This window comes from Physeter macrocephalus, chromosome 19, assembly GCF_002837175.3.
Source record: "Physeter macrocephalus isolate SW-GA chromosome 19, ASM283717v5, whole genome shotgun sequence".
Classification (NCBI taxonomy): Eukaryota; Metazoa; Chordata; class Mammalia; order Artiodactyla; family Physeteridae; genus Physeter; species Physeter macrocephalus.
This window is the reverse complement of record NC_041232.1, coordinates 28,379,938-28,396,752: the sequence shown is the minus strand read 5'-3', so window position 1 is coordinate 28,396,752 and position 16,815 is coordinate 28,379,938. Positions and strand designations below refer to the sequence as shown.

The 16,815-nt window shown below is 44.8% G+C and overlaps 1 protein-coding gene across 5 annotated transcripts in view; it reads left to right on the top strand.

Annotated features, from left to right (window-relative positions):
* PTPRM (protein tyrosine phosphatase receptor type M) overlaps positions 1-16,815 on the top strand; it is an 805,568-nt gene that overhangs the window by 735,727 nt on the left and 53,026 nt on the right. For all 5 annotated transcript variants that reach the window (XM_028480386.1, XM_028480385.1, XM_028480384.1 and 2 more), the window contains one exon: positions 9,562-9,659. In XM_028480386.1, the coding sequence (XP_028336187.1) occupies positions 9,562-9,659 (98 nt within the window). The remainder of the gene's footprint in view (positions 1-9,561; positions 9,660-16,815) is intronic.

Sequence of the window (16,815 nt, the reverse complement as noted above, 5' to 3'; positions counted from 1 at the left end):
TTCATGTGTTTGTTGGCTATCTGTATATCTTCTTTGGAGAAATGTCTATTTAGGTAGACCCTACTTCTAACAAGGCATTATTTCATTATAGCTTCAATGCCAATCTTCTCTTCTTTTACTAAATTAAAATTCCACTGGTGAACATTCTAACCCTGTAATGCTGGACATAAAGGGTGTTTCACATGAGAGCTGTCCTTAGAAAATGCTGCCAGTTACATTTTTGAATTTAGGTTAAATAAAGTATTCCCAACTTTTCCCCATCACGGAACAATTTCTCAGTGTTTGCTTATAAATCTTTATTTGATCTTTATTGTTTCTTTCAAATGGTAATTGGGGGGGGATATTGTTAACAATTCAGGAAAATAAGCAAATCTCATCCTGTGCACCCAGCCGTCTCAACTTCGCTTTTCTTTTTCTGCAGCTGAAACCAAAAATTATTCATAAAAATTCCATGATTTTCACTTAAGTAGCCTCAGGGGAGAGCAAATGCACCTATCATATAAGTGTGAAGTATTATTAATTATTAATGCAGAAGCCAAATGTTTTCTGTGTCACCATTATCACTTTTGTGACATACCAGACAGATGCCGTCCGTAAAGCATGGTGGCATATTTTACCTTTTACATTTCACTACTGCAAAAATGAAAAGCTACTAAATGTAAAATTATAAACGTAAGTGTTATAGAAGCATCAGATTGAAAAATCACTTAAAGTTTTGTAATAAAAACTCATTCAGAAACCACTGAAGAGACGTCTAATGTTTGGAACGTTGAGTAACTGACTTCATAATACTTATTCTAGATTATCTCCAGCAGCAACAATAACAATAATGGATCAGAAATTTAGGGCAACTTTTATTTATGAGCGAGAGCTTGAAAAGGAATGCGTAAATCTTAGGCCTCTCTTTTCCACATCAGTGTTTCAGCATCAGGGGTCTTCGGTTCTGATGGAGTGAGCTGGATGCCACAGGGCCTGACCCAGCCTACGCCCGGCCAGCGCCCAAAGCCAGGACTCCTAGATTCTGCAGCTGCCCTGCCCTTAGGATCCCCGCCCCTTCCCTCTGCGCTTCTGCCATTTGGTGTGCACCCCACACCACCCAGTCATGTCAGGTAGTTAAAGGCTGACGTGCACAAACAAGGCCCCCGGGCTTTGGGGGTCATTCTGAAATTTTCGAAGTGTACCTGGATTGATGTGGGTGGGAATCCCAGCTTCAAAGTCACTTAGCCTCCTAAGCGTGGTTCTCATCATAAGGTAGAAACATAGTTGTGATGCTGAATAAATGAGGTGGTGCATGTAAAACACACCTGGCCTGAGGACTCATCCACCTGCCTCATTTAATTGTCCACCATCCTTCTCGGCCCGCTTCCCAGGTGCCCTTACTTTCCAGCCCAGAGCCCTCAGCTCCTTTGCTGACAAAGCAATGGCACTGCGCAAAAATCCTGCTCGGTTGCATCCAACACTGTCCTCCAAGGGCAGCCCTGTCGACCCCAGTCTGATTCAAAGGTCAGCCGATGCAGCCATGACCCACCGGCTCCTGAGCCAGCCCAGCCCAGGCCTGAAACCCACCTGAGCCCCTGCTCTGCACCAGGGAGCCTGTCAGTGGCGCTGTGAGGCCAGCAGGGGCCTGTCCTCCTGCCCAGCCCTGTGTGACGTTCCTGCCCCGGAATCACCACCCGGAGCCACACGCTGCTCGCGGGCCCTGGGGTTCCAGGCATCAGTGCCTGGATGTCTCCACTGCTGGTTTCCACCGGCCTTGTGGATGCCAGGGAGCCATCCTCAGAATATATTAATATTTTTTAGTATATCTAGAGTATGTTATAACTTTCCCTCTCATTAATTGGTATGGAGCATTATCTCTTTGTTTACAGTTCTTTGCTGTTCGTGTTCAACATTGTCCTGTTTCTCGGGAGTTTTCGTTCAATAAATAGAGTAGATCCCTCCACTCTGGACACTGATGTCTGTCTGCACCTGCGGGAAGCTCAGGGGCTCCCTCTGGACTTGACCTTTTGATACCTGGCCTCAGCTTTCTAGCCCACTGGGCCCACCTCCTCCAGGCCCCCTTCCTTCCTTCCTTCCTTCCTTCCTCCCTCCCTCCCTCCCTCCCTCCCTCCATTCCTTCCTTCCTCCCTCCCTCCCTCCGTTCCTTCCTTCCTTCCTTCCTTCCATCCGGCTGTGGATACCTCATCACACATCGGGCCGAGCCCACCTCCTCTCAGACAACCAAACACTTCTTCCTCTGCCTTCTTCCTAGAAGGTAGGCTTTCAATCTAAAAGATGGCTCCCTAATTGTGTTTTTAATGTCTTCTTCTACTACTCATAAAGTCTGAACCCACAATTCTTGTAAAAATTTCGCATGTTGTCTCAAGATGGCTCCCATGTGTCCCTTCCCCACTCAGGTGGCACTAAGTCGCCCCTACTGGATGTTTCACCCAGAGGACCTGCCCCCCTCATTCCTCCCGCCAAAGTCACATCCACTCTGCACTCCACCACTGCAGGAAGGAGTACAATCTCTCCCTGACGTTGACTGCTGTAGACATACGTCACTGGCTGACAGTGGTCTGCAGATGGCTTCCCTTGTGAATCCCCAAAAGAAGTTTGAAAAAATTATGTACCCCCTTTGAACATTTTAAGTTGCTATCTAAAGTTTTCATCATAGGTTTATATACGTTTATTTGTTAATAGGAGATAGGCGATATTTAATTATTTTCTAAGATAAAATGAGGATTGATATAATGGGAATAAATATTTTATGATGTGCGATAGAGTTTAACCACCTTATAGATTAAAGCACACCGAATCTGAAAGAAAACACATGAAACGTTCATCCGTGGTTTGCATCCAGGAAAACTTGGCTGTCCTAGCCCAGTTCCAGTTAAAAGAATAAGTGTTACCAGCCTCTACCACTTTGGATGTTCTGAATTCAGAGCATCTCAGGATGAACCAAAACACCCCATTTTTAACACCAAATTTTTCCCTTTATATATGTTTCATAAGGGAAGGCAGGATGCACTGTGAGTTTCCAGGGTCAGTATTTCAGTCCATCCCTTGGTTTCACACCTGCAGGTCTTTTCACCGGGGCAGTGCCCCGTAGTAATATTTAAGATGAGTGAGGGCTTTGTCAGGTTTGAGAAAGACCACTGTTCCTGGAGCTCCTCAGGGAGATCAGTTTGGGCAGAGTCCATAAAGCCGCTAAGTGTCTAGAAATTACTACTTTAGAAACTACCCATGTCCCCCTTGGAAAATCTCCTTGTGTCTGCAGAGGTGTGCACATCTCAGTTGAAGTTCAAGAGTCCCAGGACGCCGACCTTACTGCACTTTATATGCGAGTGTGGTGTGTTCTTGCCTTATCTCCACCTTATACAGCCACAAGCCTCTTGAAAGCAGGGGCTGTATTTCTGTTACCACTTTTGCATCCCTCACCATCCCTCCCAGGGTGCCTGGCACAGAGCAGGCTAAGTGCTTACCCGTGGATACGGGTCGCACACTCAGATTCCCACCAGGGGCCAGGAAGGGGATAAGAATGAATGGAGCAAGCTCGGAGGGGTCCTGGCAGGGGATCGTCTCAGGGATCCCAGGGAGGTGGCAACTCCGACAGCAAAAGCCGAGACTGGAGACCCGGTCCAGGCACAGGCTGTGCGGGGCCACATTTGCCTAATTAAGGAATCTGGGTTTTACTCAGTGGAAACCCCTTGGAAGATTTTTAAGCAGGAAAGTAACGTTTTGCAGAGGCAAGCTGTGGCTGAGATGGGGAGAACAGGCTGGGGGAGGCCGAGGGGGAGGCTACGCTGGTCATTCAGGGGGCACGTGGCTTGCGGGGGGGCGGTGAAAACGGAGGGAGTAAACCAGGACGTGCTGGGTTCTGGAAATGCTCGGATGCAGGGGAGGTTGAGGCTGCGGAGAAAGGGGCCTTGGGAGGGGACGTGCCCATGAACTTGGCCTTTATTCTATAGCAGTGGGACCATGGGAGGCTTAAAGGAGGGAGATTGGTCTCATATAAAAAGGCATTTAAAAAGGTGGTTTTCGGGTAGTTGACATGGCTTTCCTTCTCTTCTACTCTTGCCGGGACCGTGATGACTTGTACACACGCACCTGACAGGTGGGGCCCTTCCCAGTTCCTTGGATGCTCACCTGGTGGCAGGGTGACCGGTGGGGTTAGACCTCACCCCGTGGACAACTTTGCTGACCTCTCTCTGCCTCAGTCTCCTTCCAGTAAAATGGGGGAAGAGTAGCACCTATCAGATAAGGTTGTGATTTTTAAATTAATGACATAATACATGTAAAACACTCAAAGGAGACCTGGGAAATAGTAAGAGCTCAAAAGAAGTTAGGTATTATCCCGTTTACAGTGGAATACCAGTTCGTATTTGTACCCTTTCTTCCCTTCCAAAAACTCTCATACGCCACCGTGAGCTCCAAGGACCTTGACTTCCTGTGGCGCTAACGCAGAAAACACACTATATAGAAATGAGAATGTGAAAAGGAGGGGCAGGAGTCCTCTGTCAAGGTTTGAAATTATGATTTTTAATATCTCCTACTGCCCATGAACTAGAGAACTGGTCTTACACAATAGAGCCATCCTTGAATGTCTTTCCCTTACACTTTTCACGGCTTTTCATTGCTTTCATTCTGCTCTAGTTCTCTCTGCCCTTTTTTGCTGCCGCTCCTTCAGGGCCGGGTGGTGTAAGAACACCCGTCCGCACGTCTCCTGCTCAGCAGAGAGAGGTGGGTTGTGGTACTGGCCTGATGCTATTGAAATTTCAGGACCTTACCTTTTAAACGCTTCGGTCCCCTGGGGACAGCTGCTGAGAATAGCCTTCCCGCCTAGAGTGCCAGCATCTGTAAATTCATGGCCACAGTGATCGTGGGGCTCGCACCGAGCCAGCGACTGCAGAAATCAGATACCTTCCGGGGCTGTCATTGCAGCCATTCATGCCAGAGGGAGCGGGGTTCACAGCATCCTTTGCCTGCTGTTTCCTTGTCTTAGGAGTTTAGCTGTTTGTCTACCCTGAGAGCAATCTCCAGTGACCTCTCCATGGATTTTTCTCCCCATGCTGAGGGTGTTTTCCAGCTTTTGGGAGACAGACATCAAAGACTAGGAATACATCCCTAGCCTCCCCAGGTGGTCCTCCTCAGGTGGTCCTTCCCCAGTTTCAGCCCAGCGACTGTGTGGGACTGAGAGTAAGCGCCCTGTGTACCAGGCATGCATCTGGAGCCTCGGTGTTGGCTCACAATGGCCACAGTCATCCGATGCCACCAGGAGCTGCTGTAACCACATGGTGTCAGTGAGGTCACCCCACCCCAGCCTCCGGTGTGCTTTTTGATTTTGTTTGGAGATGTGTATCTCTGAATCATAATGTATTCGGGTCTCAGAAAATAATCTGAAATATGTTGAAGGGAAAAGGAAAACAGGATTGACAAATTTTGCATTAAAAACCTTGCCTTTGGGTTCCTGCCTTCTTCCGTGTTTCCCCCTCCAAAAAAAAAAGAAGATTTGAATGAACATTCATGAAAATATCTTGAATCGTCAGCCAAGATAAGACTCTCCAGTGCCCACCCTGAGCAGTTTCATCATTGAATTGCCCCAGGTGTGGGACCAGGCGTGGGAGGAGCTGAGTGTTGTGCAGGAGGGGACCACGCTCACATCCAACAGCACATGGTGCCACCCAGGGAGGAGGCAAGAGACAAGGGACAAGGAACAAAGAAGAACAGGGCAAAACTGCACGGGGAGGGTGGGGGAAGGAGGCTGGGGGACCTTTCCTAGCACCAATTTTTTTCTTTCTCAGATCAACTTAGAATAATCTTTGTGTTCAAAGTCATTTTCAGATCTTAGCCCCAAACTGTTTTAGTTCTCCTGGATACCTGTCCTAATTTTAGCACTAAAAAGACCCTCACCTAATACATTCTTCTCTCTTGATTTTTTTTTTTGGTCCAGGTCAATAGGTTAGAGAATCATCAAGACTAAATGATGATTTAGTGATCATTGTCATCACCCAAGTGAGCCTCTAATTCTTATAAATGCCCTTTATTTTAAAGATAACCCAAACGTAGTTAAGTAAACATTAAAAAACCTGTGTCACCTTCACTACCGCTTTGCCCCTTGGTAAAATGGCACAGCCATGTTCCCAGATAAAATTTTATGAGGGAAGTTCCTTCTAAATCAGAAAGAATTGGGATTTCTTGATTCAAAGAGCTTGTATACGGCTTAGACTATTCAGTAGATTCAAAACCTACAAATCTTGGTTGTTCCACAGTTCCACCTCCATAGGAGACCACGTGACAGGTTGGAGGTGGAGCTGAATGCCCTGATGCTGAAGATCTGTGGTCCTTCCCCAGGAGACCCAACCCCCGGCCCCGGCCAATAAATGCAGGGTCTCTTGGGTTAGGACATCAGAATTGTTTAGAAGCTCCCCAGTAATTGTAATGTGCAGCCAGAGTTGAGAACCACTGCCTTCGACGGAGAACAGTTAGTGGAAGCCAGGATCGCACTCTGGCTCCGGATCACGGGTTGAGTTAAGATTGGAGGCAAAGCCCCGGGGCAGGGGGACTCAGAGGAACCAGCTGCTTAGTGGGTGGGACCAGCTCCTGCAGCACTGCCCAGCGGCGCTCTGTGGACTGGGTGACCATCACGCTCATTCTGAAGAGGCTCCTGCAAAAGATGCCCCCCCTTCTATGAATCGGGAAGCTGTAAAGGCAATGTGCTTTCAAGCTTCTACACATAATCTCTGAAATATGTCAAGAAACAGACTCATACATATATTATCTATTAACATTACTTAATATTTTTATATTTAATATAACAGTATAATAGTAAATAATATGGTTTATCCTGATGCATACAGACTTATTCATTCATTCATTTATTCATTGAGCTGCTATGTGCTGGGTATCCCACAGGCACTAAGGAAAGAGCAGTAAACCGCGACAGCCACATTCCCCACCCGCCCCCAGCCCCCCGGAACTTGAGACAAGTCATCACAACAGGGTCTGAAGCCAAGAAAGGGCGAGTGAGTTGCACCTGGGAACTCCCCCCCAGCCGTGAATGTCTCTGTTGGGCATAGAGGGGAGAGGGGGCTTTCTCCCTGAAGGCGCTCGCCGTCCGCCATACTGGGACATCTGATTCATCCACGGTAGCCCTTGTCATCAGAACTGTTTCTAGAAGTTTCAGAGTAGGTGACACAGGCCTGTGCATCTAGTGAAGGAAGCAGAAAGTGTCAGCCCTGTGTTTCAGGGTCACATTGGGAAGGCTGTCTATCTGTTTGCACAAAGATGGACTCAGGGTGTTTTTTCCTTGTGAGTAAGTAACAAGCTGTTAAGTACACAATGGAGGCACCTCTCTCCCTGAAAGCTAGAAGCACAGTGACTGATGGAATCCGATGTTTACTTGTGCCCCCTGTAACCTTGACTGAAGTCACTGAAATCTTCAGCCTATGCATCAGGAGAATGGCACGCACATGCCAAGGGACGGGGCCAAATGGCAGGTGCAGCTTCATGGTGGGCAGTGTGCAAGGTCCCATAAGGGCACTCGACACAGAGGCTCAGGAGTTGGAGGGGTTCTCACGGGGAGGGGAAGAGTGTAGCCATGGCAGCAGGAGGACCGATAGATGTTTGCATTCCAGAGAGGAGGGAATGAGGCTTGACAGTGAGGAAGAAGAAGAAAAAGTACACAGGAACCAACTGGTAATTGGTCAAGAGGAAGGGGAGATGACTGAAGGCGCCCCCGGCTGTGCCCCCATTGCTCAGCCAATGAGTGACCATTAATAAATATCTTTAAATGCACCTTGTTTTTTTTGTTTTTGTTTCGGTCTTTGTTTTTGCAGTTTCAACTCTTTTATTACCTTGGGCTTTAGAAGGTTTGAGTTAAATTCCTTAATGTTCATTTTATAAGGCAAATGAAGGCTACAAGTTCTTCTTCCTAACCTATGGCTTAACCTACTGATTTCTGCAAAATAATTTATGGAGAAAGCTTTCTGTTTTTACTGATAAAATTCTACACTCGATAATATATCTCTTTAAAAAAAACTTATAGAAAATTTCAAATATGTACAAAAGTCGACAGAATTGTATAATGAATCTTCATGTAACCATCACCTGGCTTAAAAATTGATCAACTTGGGCTTCCCTGGTGGCGCAGTGGTTGAGTCCGCCTGCCGATGCGGGGGACACGGGTTCAGGCCCCGGTCTGGGAGGATCCCACATGCCGCCGAGCGGCTGGGCCCGTGAGCCATGGCCGCTGAGCCTGCGCGTCCGGAGCCTGTGCTCCGCAACGGGAGAGGCCACAACAGTGAGAGGCCCGCATACCAAAAAATATATATATATATATATATTGATCTACTTATAGCCCAAATTGCTTTAAATATACTTGCAACTTGTCTCCCTCCATTCCTTATAATATTTTAAGGTAAATGCACCTTGTTTTGTTCTGACGCTTGGCTGTGTGTAAAATGCCTAAGTGTGCGTTCATTCCACAAATCCTTAAAATAACCCTGAGACGTGTTCCTGAAATCAGTATGTAGATAAAGAGAGATGCAGACACTAAAGGTCTCAGTGGCCCAAGTAACTTGCCCCAAATCACACAGCCAGTTCAAGTCAGAGGCAGATCTCAAATTCACATGTTTGAGCTCCACACCCAGTGATCTGCAGTGTCCAGATACAGCAGCACAGCTGTCCCGACCCATCCTTAAATGCTCGTCTGAGTCCCCGTGTAACGTGACTCTCCATGCCTTTGGAGTTGTCTTCCTCTCCTGTCCTCACATGTCTGCTGGTCGTATAAAGATTTATGCTGTTACATGTAGACCCTCAAACATGCATGGGCATAAAGTCGAGTTTGGGTTTTTAAAAAATCTGCATTAAAAAAAAGTTTAAGTTCCAGCTTTCCGTACCTATACAGTATCTATAGCACTGGCATTTTGTAACCCATATTTTCCCTCTTTTTTTCCCAGTCCATAAAAAGAGATTTTTAATATTAAGATCCCAAAAGCTGGGGCAGCAGATCCTGGTCACGTTCAGTGACAGGATGTACAACTGCTTGAATCCAACTCCTCTCTCACTTGAAGGAGTCAGGCGAAAATTTGAAAAAGGATTAATTTGACAGATAGCACAGAAGAAGAAAAATATTAGAAACAAGAAAAGGCCATTTTTCCTATAGATGCTCATTTCATTCTATATACCGTTTCCCAGGATATCTGCCAGTCGTTAGCAGGAAGAGTAATGGTACCCATTTCTTTTTTTAAATTTCACTCTTGAGTATTATGGAGATAAATAGCTAAATGATGAAGAAATAACTTTCTTTCCCGGCAGTCATTTAAGAAGGGCAAAAGAGCTCAAATGCAGATACACTGGATGACATGATAAAATGCAACCATGAGTGAAAAATTTAGTATTTCTAAGGGTGTCGTTTTAGGAAGAATACCCTCTCGCACCAACACTAGAAGGAGAGCTCTGTCCATCTAGAAAAGTAAGGGGACCGCCTGTGGCCGTCCATAGATTTCTTTGCAAGCCCCAGAAATTTTCCAGTTGCAAACTCACAAAGAAAACAAAAGTCTCTGCTGTGTTTTGCTGCAGGACCAATGCAAGAGACCATCTATGACTTCTGGAGGATGGTGTGGCATGAAAACACAGCAAGCATCATCATGGTGACCAACCTGGTGGAAGTGGGGAGGGTAAGTGGTCCTCTCCGCCTCCTGGTCATTTGTTCCTTGCTTAGCCAGCTCTGGAAGCAGTGTGTGTCCTTCCAAAAATATCAACTACCACGGCTTCTCCTCTCGCTTGCTGCACTTGCTTATAAATTATCAGTAAACATAACCTGAATTGCTTTCATTTGTTGTGATAGCAACAGACAGAAAAGGCACTCAAGATTTAAAAGCAGTTGTTATCCGGCTATATTGAGCTCACAACAACACAAAAACACGGCGAAGCATGCATGCTGGTTGTTGGGTGTCAGAACACAATGGGAGACCCCAGGAGACAGGACTGCATTCCCCACCCCAGGGAAATCCACTCTGAGAACAGCCAGCAGGCCTGGAGTCAATCCTGGGTTTAGAAATCCAGCATCTCCTCTCGCTTAGATTTTCCTTTCCTCCCTTTCCTGACCTGTAAAGTGGAGACCACACTCCGCCCCGCCCCTCCCCACCAGCCCAAGGTCTTGGGTTACTTCATCTGTATTGACTACGGAGGAGCTATTTTTATTTAACCAGGAATTTCTTAAGTAATTACGATCTCTGTGGTGGCATGCGACAGGATTCTTTCTAAAGGGAAATTTTAAAACGAGAAGATACACAGGGTGCAACTGCTTTGTTGAACAGTGGGCCCAATTCTGTGGTTCTGCTGGAGGGCCCATTACTTCTTAAGAGAGGTTGACATTGTGAGATCTACCCTCAACCTAGAGATTAGCCTTGAGTTGAGATATCGGGGCAGAAACCATAAAGGGGTTGTTTCTTAAGATTAGCTGTCGGCCTTAAAAAGAAAGGAAATCCTGCCATTTACAAGACAGATGCATCTGGAGGACGTCACTCCAGGTGAAATAAGCCAGTCACAGAAGGACAGCGGCTGTGCAATTCCCCTTATAGGAATGATGGAGAATAGTCGAGTTCTTAGAAGCAGAAAGTACAAGAGTGGTTGCCAAGGATTGCAGGGAGGGAGAGAGAGGTGGGGGGTTGATGTTCAGTGGGTATAAGGTTTCAGTTATGCCAGATGAACAAGTTCTAGAGATCTGCTTTACAAAGTGTACTTGCAGTCAACAATAGGCATCGCGTACTTGATTTGTGAAGAGGGTAGACCTCACGATAGGTGCTCCTAATACACACACACACACACACACACACACACACACACACACGGGCATGCGCCAAGAACAAAGGCACACAGGAAACCACATGAGGTGGTGGACATTGTCTATGACCTTCGTTGTACAACCCATCAAATTGTGCGCATGAGGTTTTTTGTACATCAGTTATACTTCTTCAATAAATCTGTTTAAAAAAATGGACTTTCAGAAGGTATCAGGAAGCACAAACCAGGAAGAAGAGAGACATTAAGAAGTGGGAGGTACTTACAATACTAGCAAAAATGGCAAATCAATAACCTGAAAATCCTCCTCCTACAAACATCTAGAAATTCTAGATAAAACGTAAATGTGTTTTAATGTATTTAATGTTAAATATAAATGTATATGTAAACATATATGTTAAAAGTGTTTAGCTTAGCTCTCAAGAAAGTGAACTACTAGAGACCAGAAGGTGAGGACGAGAGACCACAGCAAGGGTGGGCCTGGCGCCATGGTGCGCATAGGTCTTAGTGAGAGGGGGGGAGGGCTTCGGTCTCACGAGCTTGGATCTTGAGTTTTAAAGCCCACCAAGAACAGGAGGTAACACCTTGGACATGTGCAATGCTAAGAATTTGAACTGAGATGGCCACGTAAAACCTAGACCCACAAATGATAGATGCTCAGAGAAAGGGCAAAGGGAGAGGTTGCTGGGGGGAGTCGGGGAGGGAAGCCAGCCCAGCACCAGAACAGGGAAATGACACAGAAGCAAATGGGTCTTCATTTAGGCTCTGGGTGAGAAAGCACTTCCACTAATTCACTGGTCAAAGCGAAACTCCCTAATATTATTCAGAAAATACTTAGAACTGTGAATCACGAAGCATCATTTAGTAAATGTGTTGGATGCAAAGAAAATGGTACCCAAAACTATATATATATATGTTCTTAAATGTTGTTATTAGAAGACTAAGCATCTAATTCAAGAAGATAAATGAGGAACAGAGTACAACTAAAGAAAGAAACAAGAAAGTAATAATAGCAGGGTGGAAAGTTATTAAATAAAAATCAAAGAAACAATAATAAAAATCACCAGAATCAAAAAGGTTTTGTGGCAAGACTAATGAAATTGACAAATATCTGGCAATCAGAAGAAAGGAAATCAAAAGTAACAAATATTGGGAATAGGATACATTTTTTTATCATAACAGATAATATGAGTAACAATAAATTTGAAAATTTAGATAAAGTAGGTAATTTTCTTGACAAATATGATTTTCCAAAACTGACTCAAAAAGAAACAAATTCTGAAGAGACAATCATTATTGAAAAAGTGAATTATAGTTAAAAAGTGACCCATGGAAAAGCACTAGTCCCAAACGTATTATAGGTATATTCTGCTAAATAGTCAAGGAATGGGTAATTCAAATCTTATAAAAATTATTCTGAGAAGAGAAAAAGAAAGACTACTGCCCCATTTTATTTTAAGAGGCTAGTATATATAACCTTGATATCAAAACCAGAAAAGGACATAGCAAAAGGGAAAATTATAGATACCACAAATTAGGAAGAAATAAATACACCAACAGATCAAAAAAGAGAGCCCAGATGTTGATGTAGGCATTTGTGGGAAAATGTGTAATTAGTGGGAAAAGAATGAGCTTTTCCATCAATTGAACTGGGACATTTGGTTATTCATGTGGACTAAAAAAAAAGCCCAAAAATGAATACTAAATAAAGACCAAAAGTTGTAAACACTTTAAAACTTTTAGAAGGAAATATGGGGGAAAATATTTATGGCCTTTGTTTTAAGAGTGTTTCAAATATACCAAAAGCTCAACACGTTAAGAAAAGGATGGGGAAAATTGACTATTAAAATGTAAAATTTTCTGTAGAATAAAGGACATTAGTAAAGTGACAGGACAAGTGGGGAGAAGCTATGGGCCCATTATGTAAAGTAGAAAAGCTTACAAAGCACTAGTTTACATACTGACAGTGTAAAAACCATTTCTTCTCTCAATTCCCTGTCTCCTGGGAGACGGTGAGAGCAGGGGGGCTGGCAGGAAGTGGGGAGGGGGCATCGCTGAGCTCCCCACCACCAACCCCTCACGTGGGCGGTGGAGATGTCATAGCTCCTGCTTCATAGGGATCTTTTAAAGATTAAATGAGTTTCTACATGTCAGGTGGTTAGAGAAGTTCCCACCCCATTCTGAGGACTACGTAAACATAGATATGAATGTAACCCTTACATTTTCTCCAGCAAAGCTAAGACCTACAGTGGTATCTATAAATTACCTTTTTTCACCCCAAATCAGTATTTTGCTATGAAAGCAGTAATGACCACTGGAGAAAAAAAAAAAAAAAAAAAATTCAACTGCACCAGAAAGCAAGCTCCTTTCAGGGAGGAGACAGCCTTACAAATTTTTGGTCTCTCCCTCCTGGCACTCGGGAAATGCCCAACAAAGTGAATGAATGTGAATTCTTCCCTCTCGGTGTTAGAGAGTAGTTAGCATCTGCTAGGTTAACTGTGAAACAGCGAAGCTAAATATTTTATCTGTGTCTTCCCCTGAAATGTATGATCCATCCTGAATCTTCACTCATCTCACAAATACGTGTTGACTGCCTCGTATGATAAAGAGCAAGAGAGATCTGGAGACTGCTTCGCACTGCTTCGCTCTCCCGATAACTGTATTCCTTGAAAGTTATTTACCAGATTTTACATATTTGCATCGGAGCTCACTTAAAATAATCCCAAGATAAATTATTTTGAAAAGTAGATAATTATTTAAAATAACAACTACTACTGGATTTTTTTTAAATAAAGGCACACGTGTATTTTTTGCTTCTTTGAAATTCCAGAGTGTGCTATCTCAGGACTCAGTGACTGTGTCACCAACCAGGGTTCTTGGCCTCCTTAATCAATAGAAATTGATAAGAGGCCAGACGAGAAATTCAGGCCAGGCTTTATTGGGGCCCGTGTTGCAGCAGGGGGAAGCGAAAACAAGTAACAGGTTCCCATGCTTGCTCCCCGAGGAGGGGCGAGCTGGTTCCTTATATGGGGTGCCGTTAGGGGTGCGTCCAGGGGTCGGGCCGGAGGGGTGTCTTGGGGGGTTTGCCCACCCCTTTGGTGGTGGTGTGTGCAGGGGGCATGTGCCCTGTTTTTGCTCCTGGCTCTTCAGAAGTGGCAGTTGAGTGTTTTTGGTCTTTTTGTATCTTTTGTCCAGAATTTGCCCCAACTGCGCATGCACGCAGTTATTTTCAGTCCCTTATAGTTTCTTTGTATTTTGTTGCTTGAAGAGACGTGTGTCCAGGTGCAAGCACTGCAGCAAAGGGTCCCAGGTCCCAGCCTGTCTCAACTAGAGGTGAGCTGTTTTCATATGATAAACCCTCTTCCTTTAAGGAAAAATCAGGACAGCATGGTCTTTGGCTAACAGGTCAAAGGAAGATTGTGCTATAAAATTACTATAGTAAAAAAGCTTCAAACACCAAAGCCCACTGTCTGTTGGACATGGCACCTTTTGCTGGAATGCAAGTTTCATTCCGAGTTACCTGCCTTGGAATAATAGCAAATAAAAAGGCCAGGCAGTGGTGGTCTCTGTTCCTTCCATCAGGCACTTGGACACATCCCATACAGGGTGGCCACTGTTGATATTTTTGATGGAAGCTATTCTTTCTGACAAATAACCGTGGACACTTCAGCTAACAGTGTGCAGCAGAAGAGGGGAGTCAGGGTTCAAGTTCAGCCATAAATGGAAGCCCACAGGCTCACAGAAATTCAGTAATTTTAGGTCTGGTAAGCATACTAAAAAAAAAAAAATCCTTGCAAATCCTTACCGGGTTTGTGGGGACGTGGCAAGCTCTGGAGAGTCCTCGCCTGTTACCATCATCAGCCTCTTGGACCAACCTGTCTTCAATTAGTAATGCACTTAATGGCATCTGTCCTTGAAATGTCTGGTGTGATTTGGGGGTGTTGACAAAAGGTCACATGCCCTCCGGGAAAAAGTCGAATCTTATTCCAGGCTGTTTCCCATTGTTCATCCTGCACATTTGTTGAGAGATGACGTTTCCATTTACCATGCTTGGAAACAGCAGCAACAAACCACTGAAGAAATGAAAATGACATGGTTTTAAGGGGAGCAACTAGCTACTTACCACGTTGAGTGCACGCAGTGTGTCCTTCATGAATCAGGCATGAGCCCGGGAACGCTGTTTGTTTACACAGACTTGATTCATTAAGTCAGAGCCGGGCAGCTTTCCCCAGATATCTGCCCTGCAGCGCTCCGCATTAGGCCGCTGTAATTGCTGGTGTTAGAGCCGCTGGGAGGCCTTCCCTGTCGCAGCACCTGTGCAGAAGGCTCAAACACTGCACTTCCCTCCAGCGGGGTCCCGGTACATCTGCCAGGACCCGTCATTATCTAAGACTTCCTGATCACCCCCGTGCGTCCCTCTCAGCCCGTGTGTTGTGGGAAGGGACCCTTGTCAGTTTCCCTGGCACCTGGCGACAGCCGCACACCTGGCATGTAAATTGCGCCGGATGTGCTGTGATCGCTTTCCCTCTTTAATGAACCCAGCCGAGGGACGCTCAGCTCTTTATCCATCGCCTGTTTCCCAGGCACTCCCATTGCCACCGTTTATGCGGAGCCTCAGGACTCCGTTGTGTTGTACTAATTCATCTGCCAGAAGTCTTAGAACCAAATCTGCGGGCTCCCGAAGGAGATTTCTTTCCACTGGTAATTTAAGCTAATGATTTCTAAACATATTTAGTCAGTTTTATGAAGGCCTCATTAGAATGTGACTGTTTATTAAAAAGCCAAATGAGGTCTCAGAGTCATGTAGGAAAATTATTGTTGAGCTGCTCTGAATAGTTCTGGTAACAGGTGATAAAGGCTTTTGGAGCTAAGAGAAGTAGAGACCAGAGATGTTAACCCCCATCAATGTAAGGGATGCGAGGGGGCCACCTAAACGGATGCTCTAAAGGTTGTCATTTACCCAAAGAGTTTGACCTATAATTCCTTTCACAACGTTTATCACTAAAAGGGTAACAAAAGAAAAAAGTTAAAAATGAACACTGTTCGTCAGAATTAGCTGTCAAATTCACATGCAAGGAAGGTATATTAAGATTTCAAGTGCACCTGTCACATACAACAAAGAACATTTGCTTTTCTACAAAAGCCACCAGATCCAGGGTCAATGGAGGAAGCAAGAGAGAAGCAAGATTTTCCCCTTTATAACATGGGGAAATACTGTTTAATGGTAAAAATAACATAGGCAATGCCTAACGGGACAAAATAATAATATTTTTTACAAAATTTCTTAAGTTGTTCCAATTTGTACATGAAAGGGAAGAGACAAATTCTTTTTGAAGACGTTGCTGAAATTTTTCTGTCTTGAACTCTCACGATTGCCTTTCATCGATCTTCTTTTAATGAATTAAATATTTAAGATTGACATTTTGTGACCTGGGTAATTATAGCCTTAACCTTTGATGAATTTATACTCATTCAATAAGTATTCCTCTCCATTTTGATCTACCATCAACCGTTTCAGCGGTCATATTAATGTAGCTGATTCAAGCCTTGCCTCTCTCCATAACTTTAATACAAAACTAGGAAAAAAAGAGGAAGTCTGCCCCGTGGCCTGTGACGATTCCCACCCAGGCCCTGCCACGTTTCACGTCACCTCCTCCAGCACATCACCCAAGAAATGAGGCCCTAACTGGTCCTGAGCCATCAGCAGCAGGAGGGGGGCCCCCTGCAAGCCCCTCCCTCCACGAAGCCAGATCTTCCAGTACAGAAGACTCCGTAGCGGCCCTGTGAACCTTTGAGGTTTTCTCGGCCCAACGATCTCAGGTCCCCTCTGTAAAAAGTTAGAAAATCAACCCAAGAGCCTGATTTGTCTTGTTCACAAACTAACCCAAAAGTGGCCTTTCTGATCCCTTTTCAGCACAATGTATGCAACATTTAATGATAAACTTACTGTATCCAAGGCACTAAGAAATACAAAGGTATTTATAAGTCACTTGTCTTGGAAGAACATAAACTATGGTATTAGCGAACATT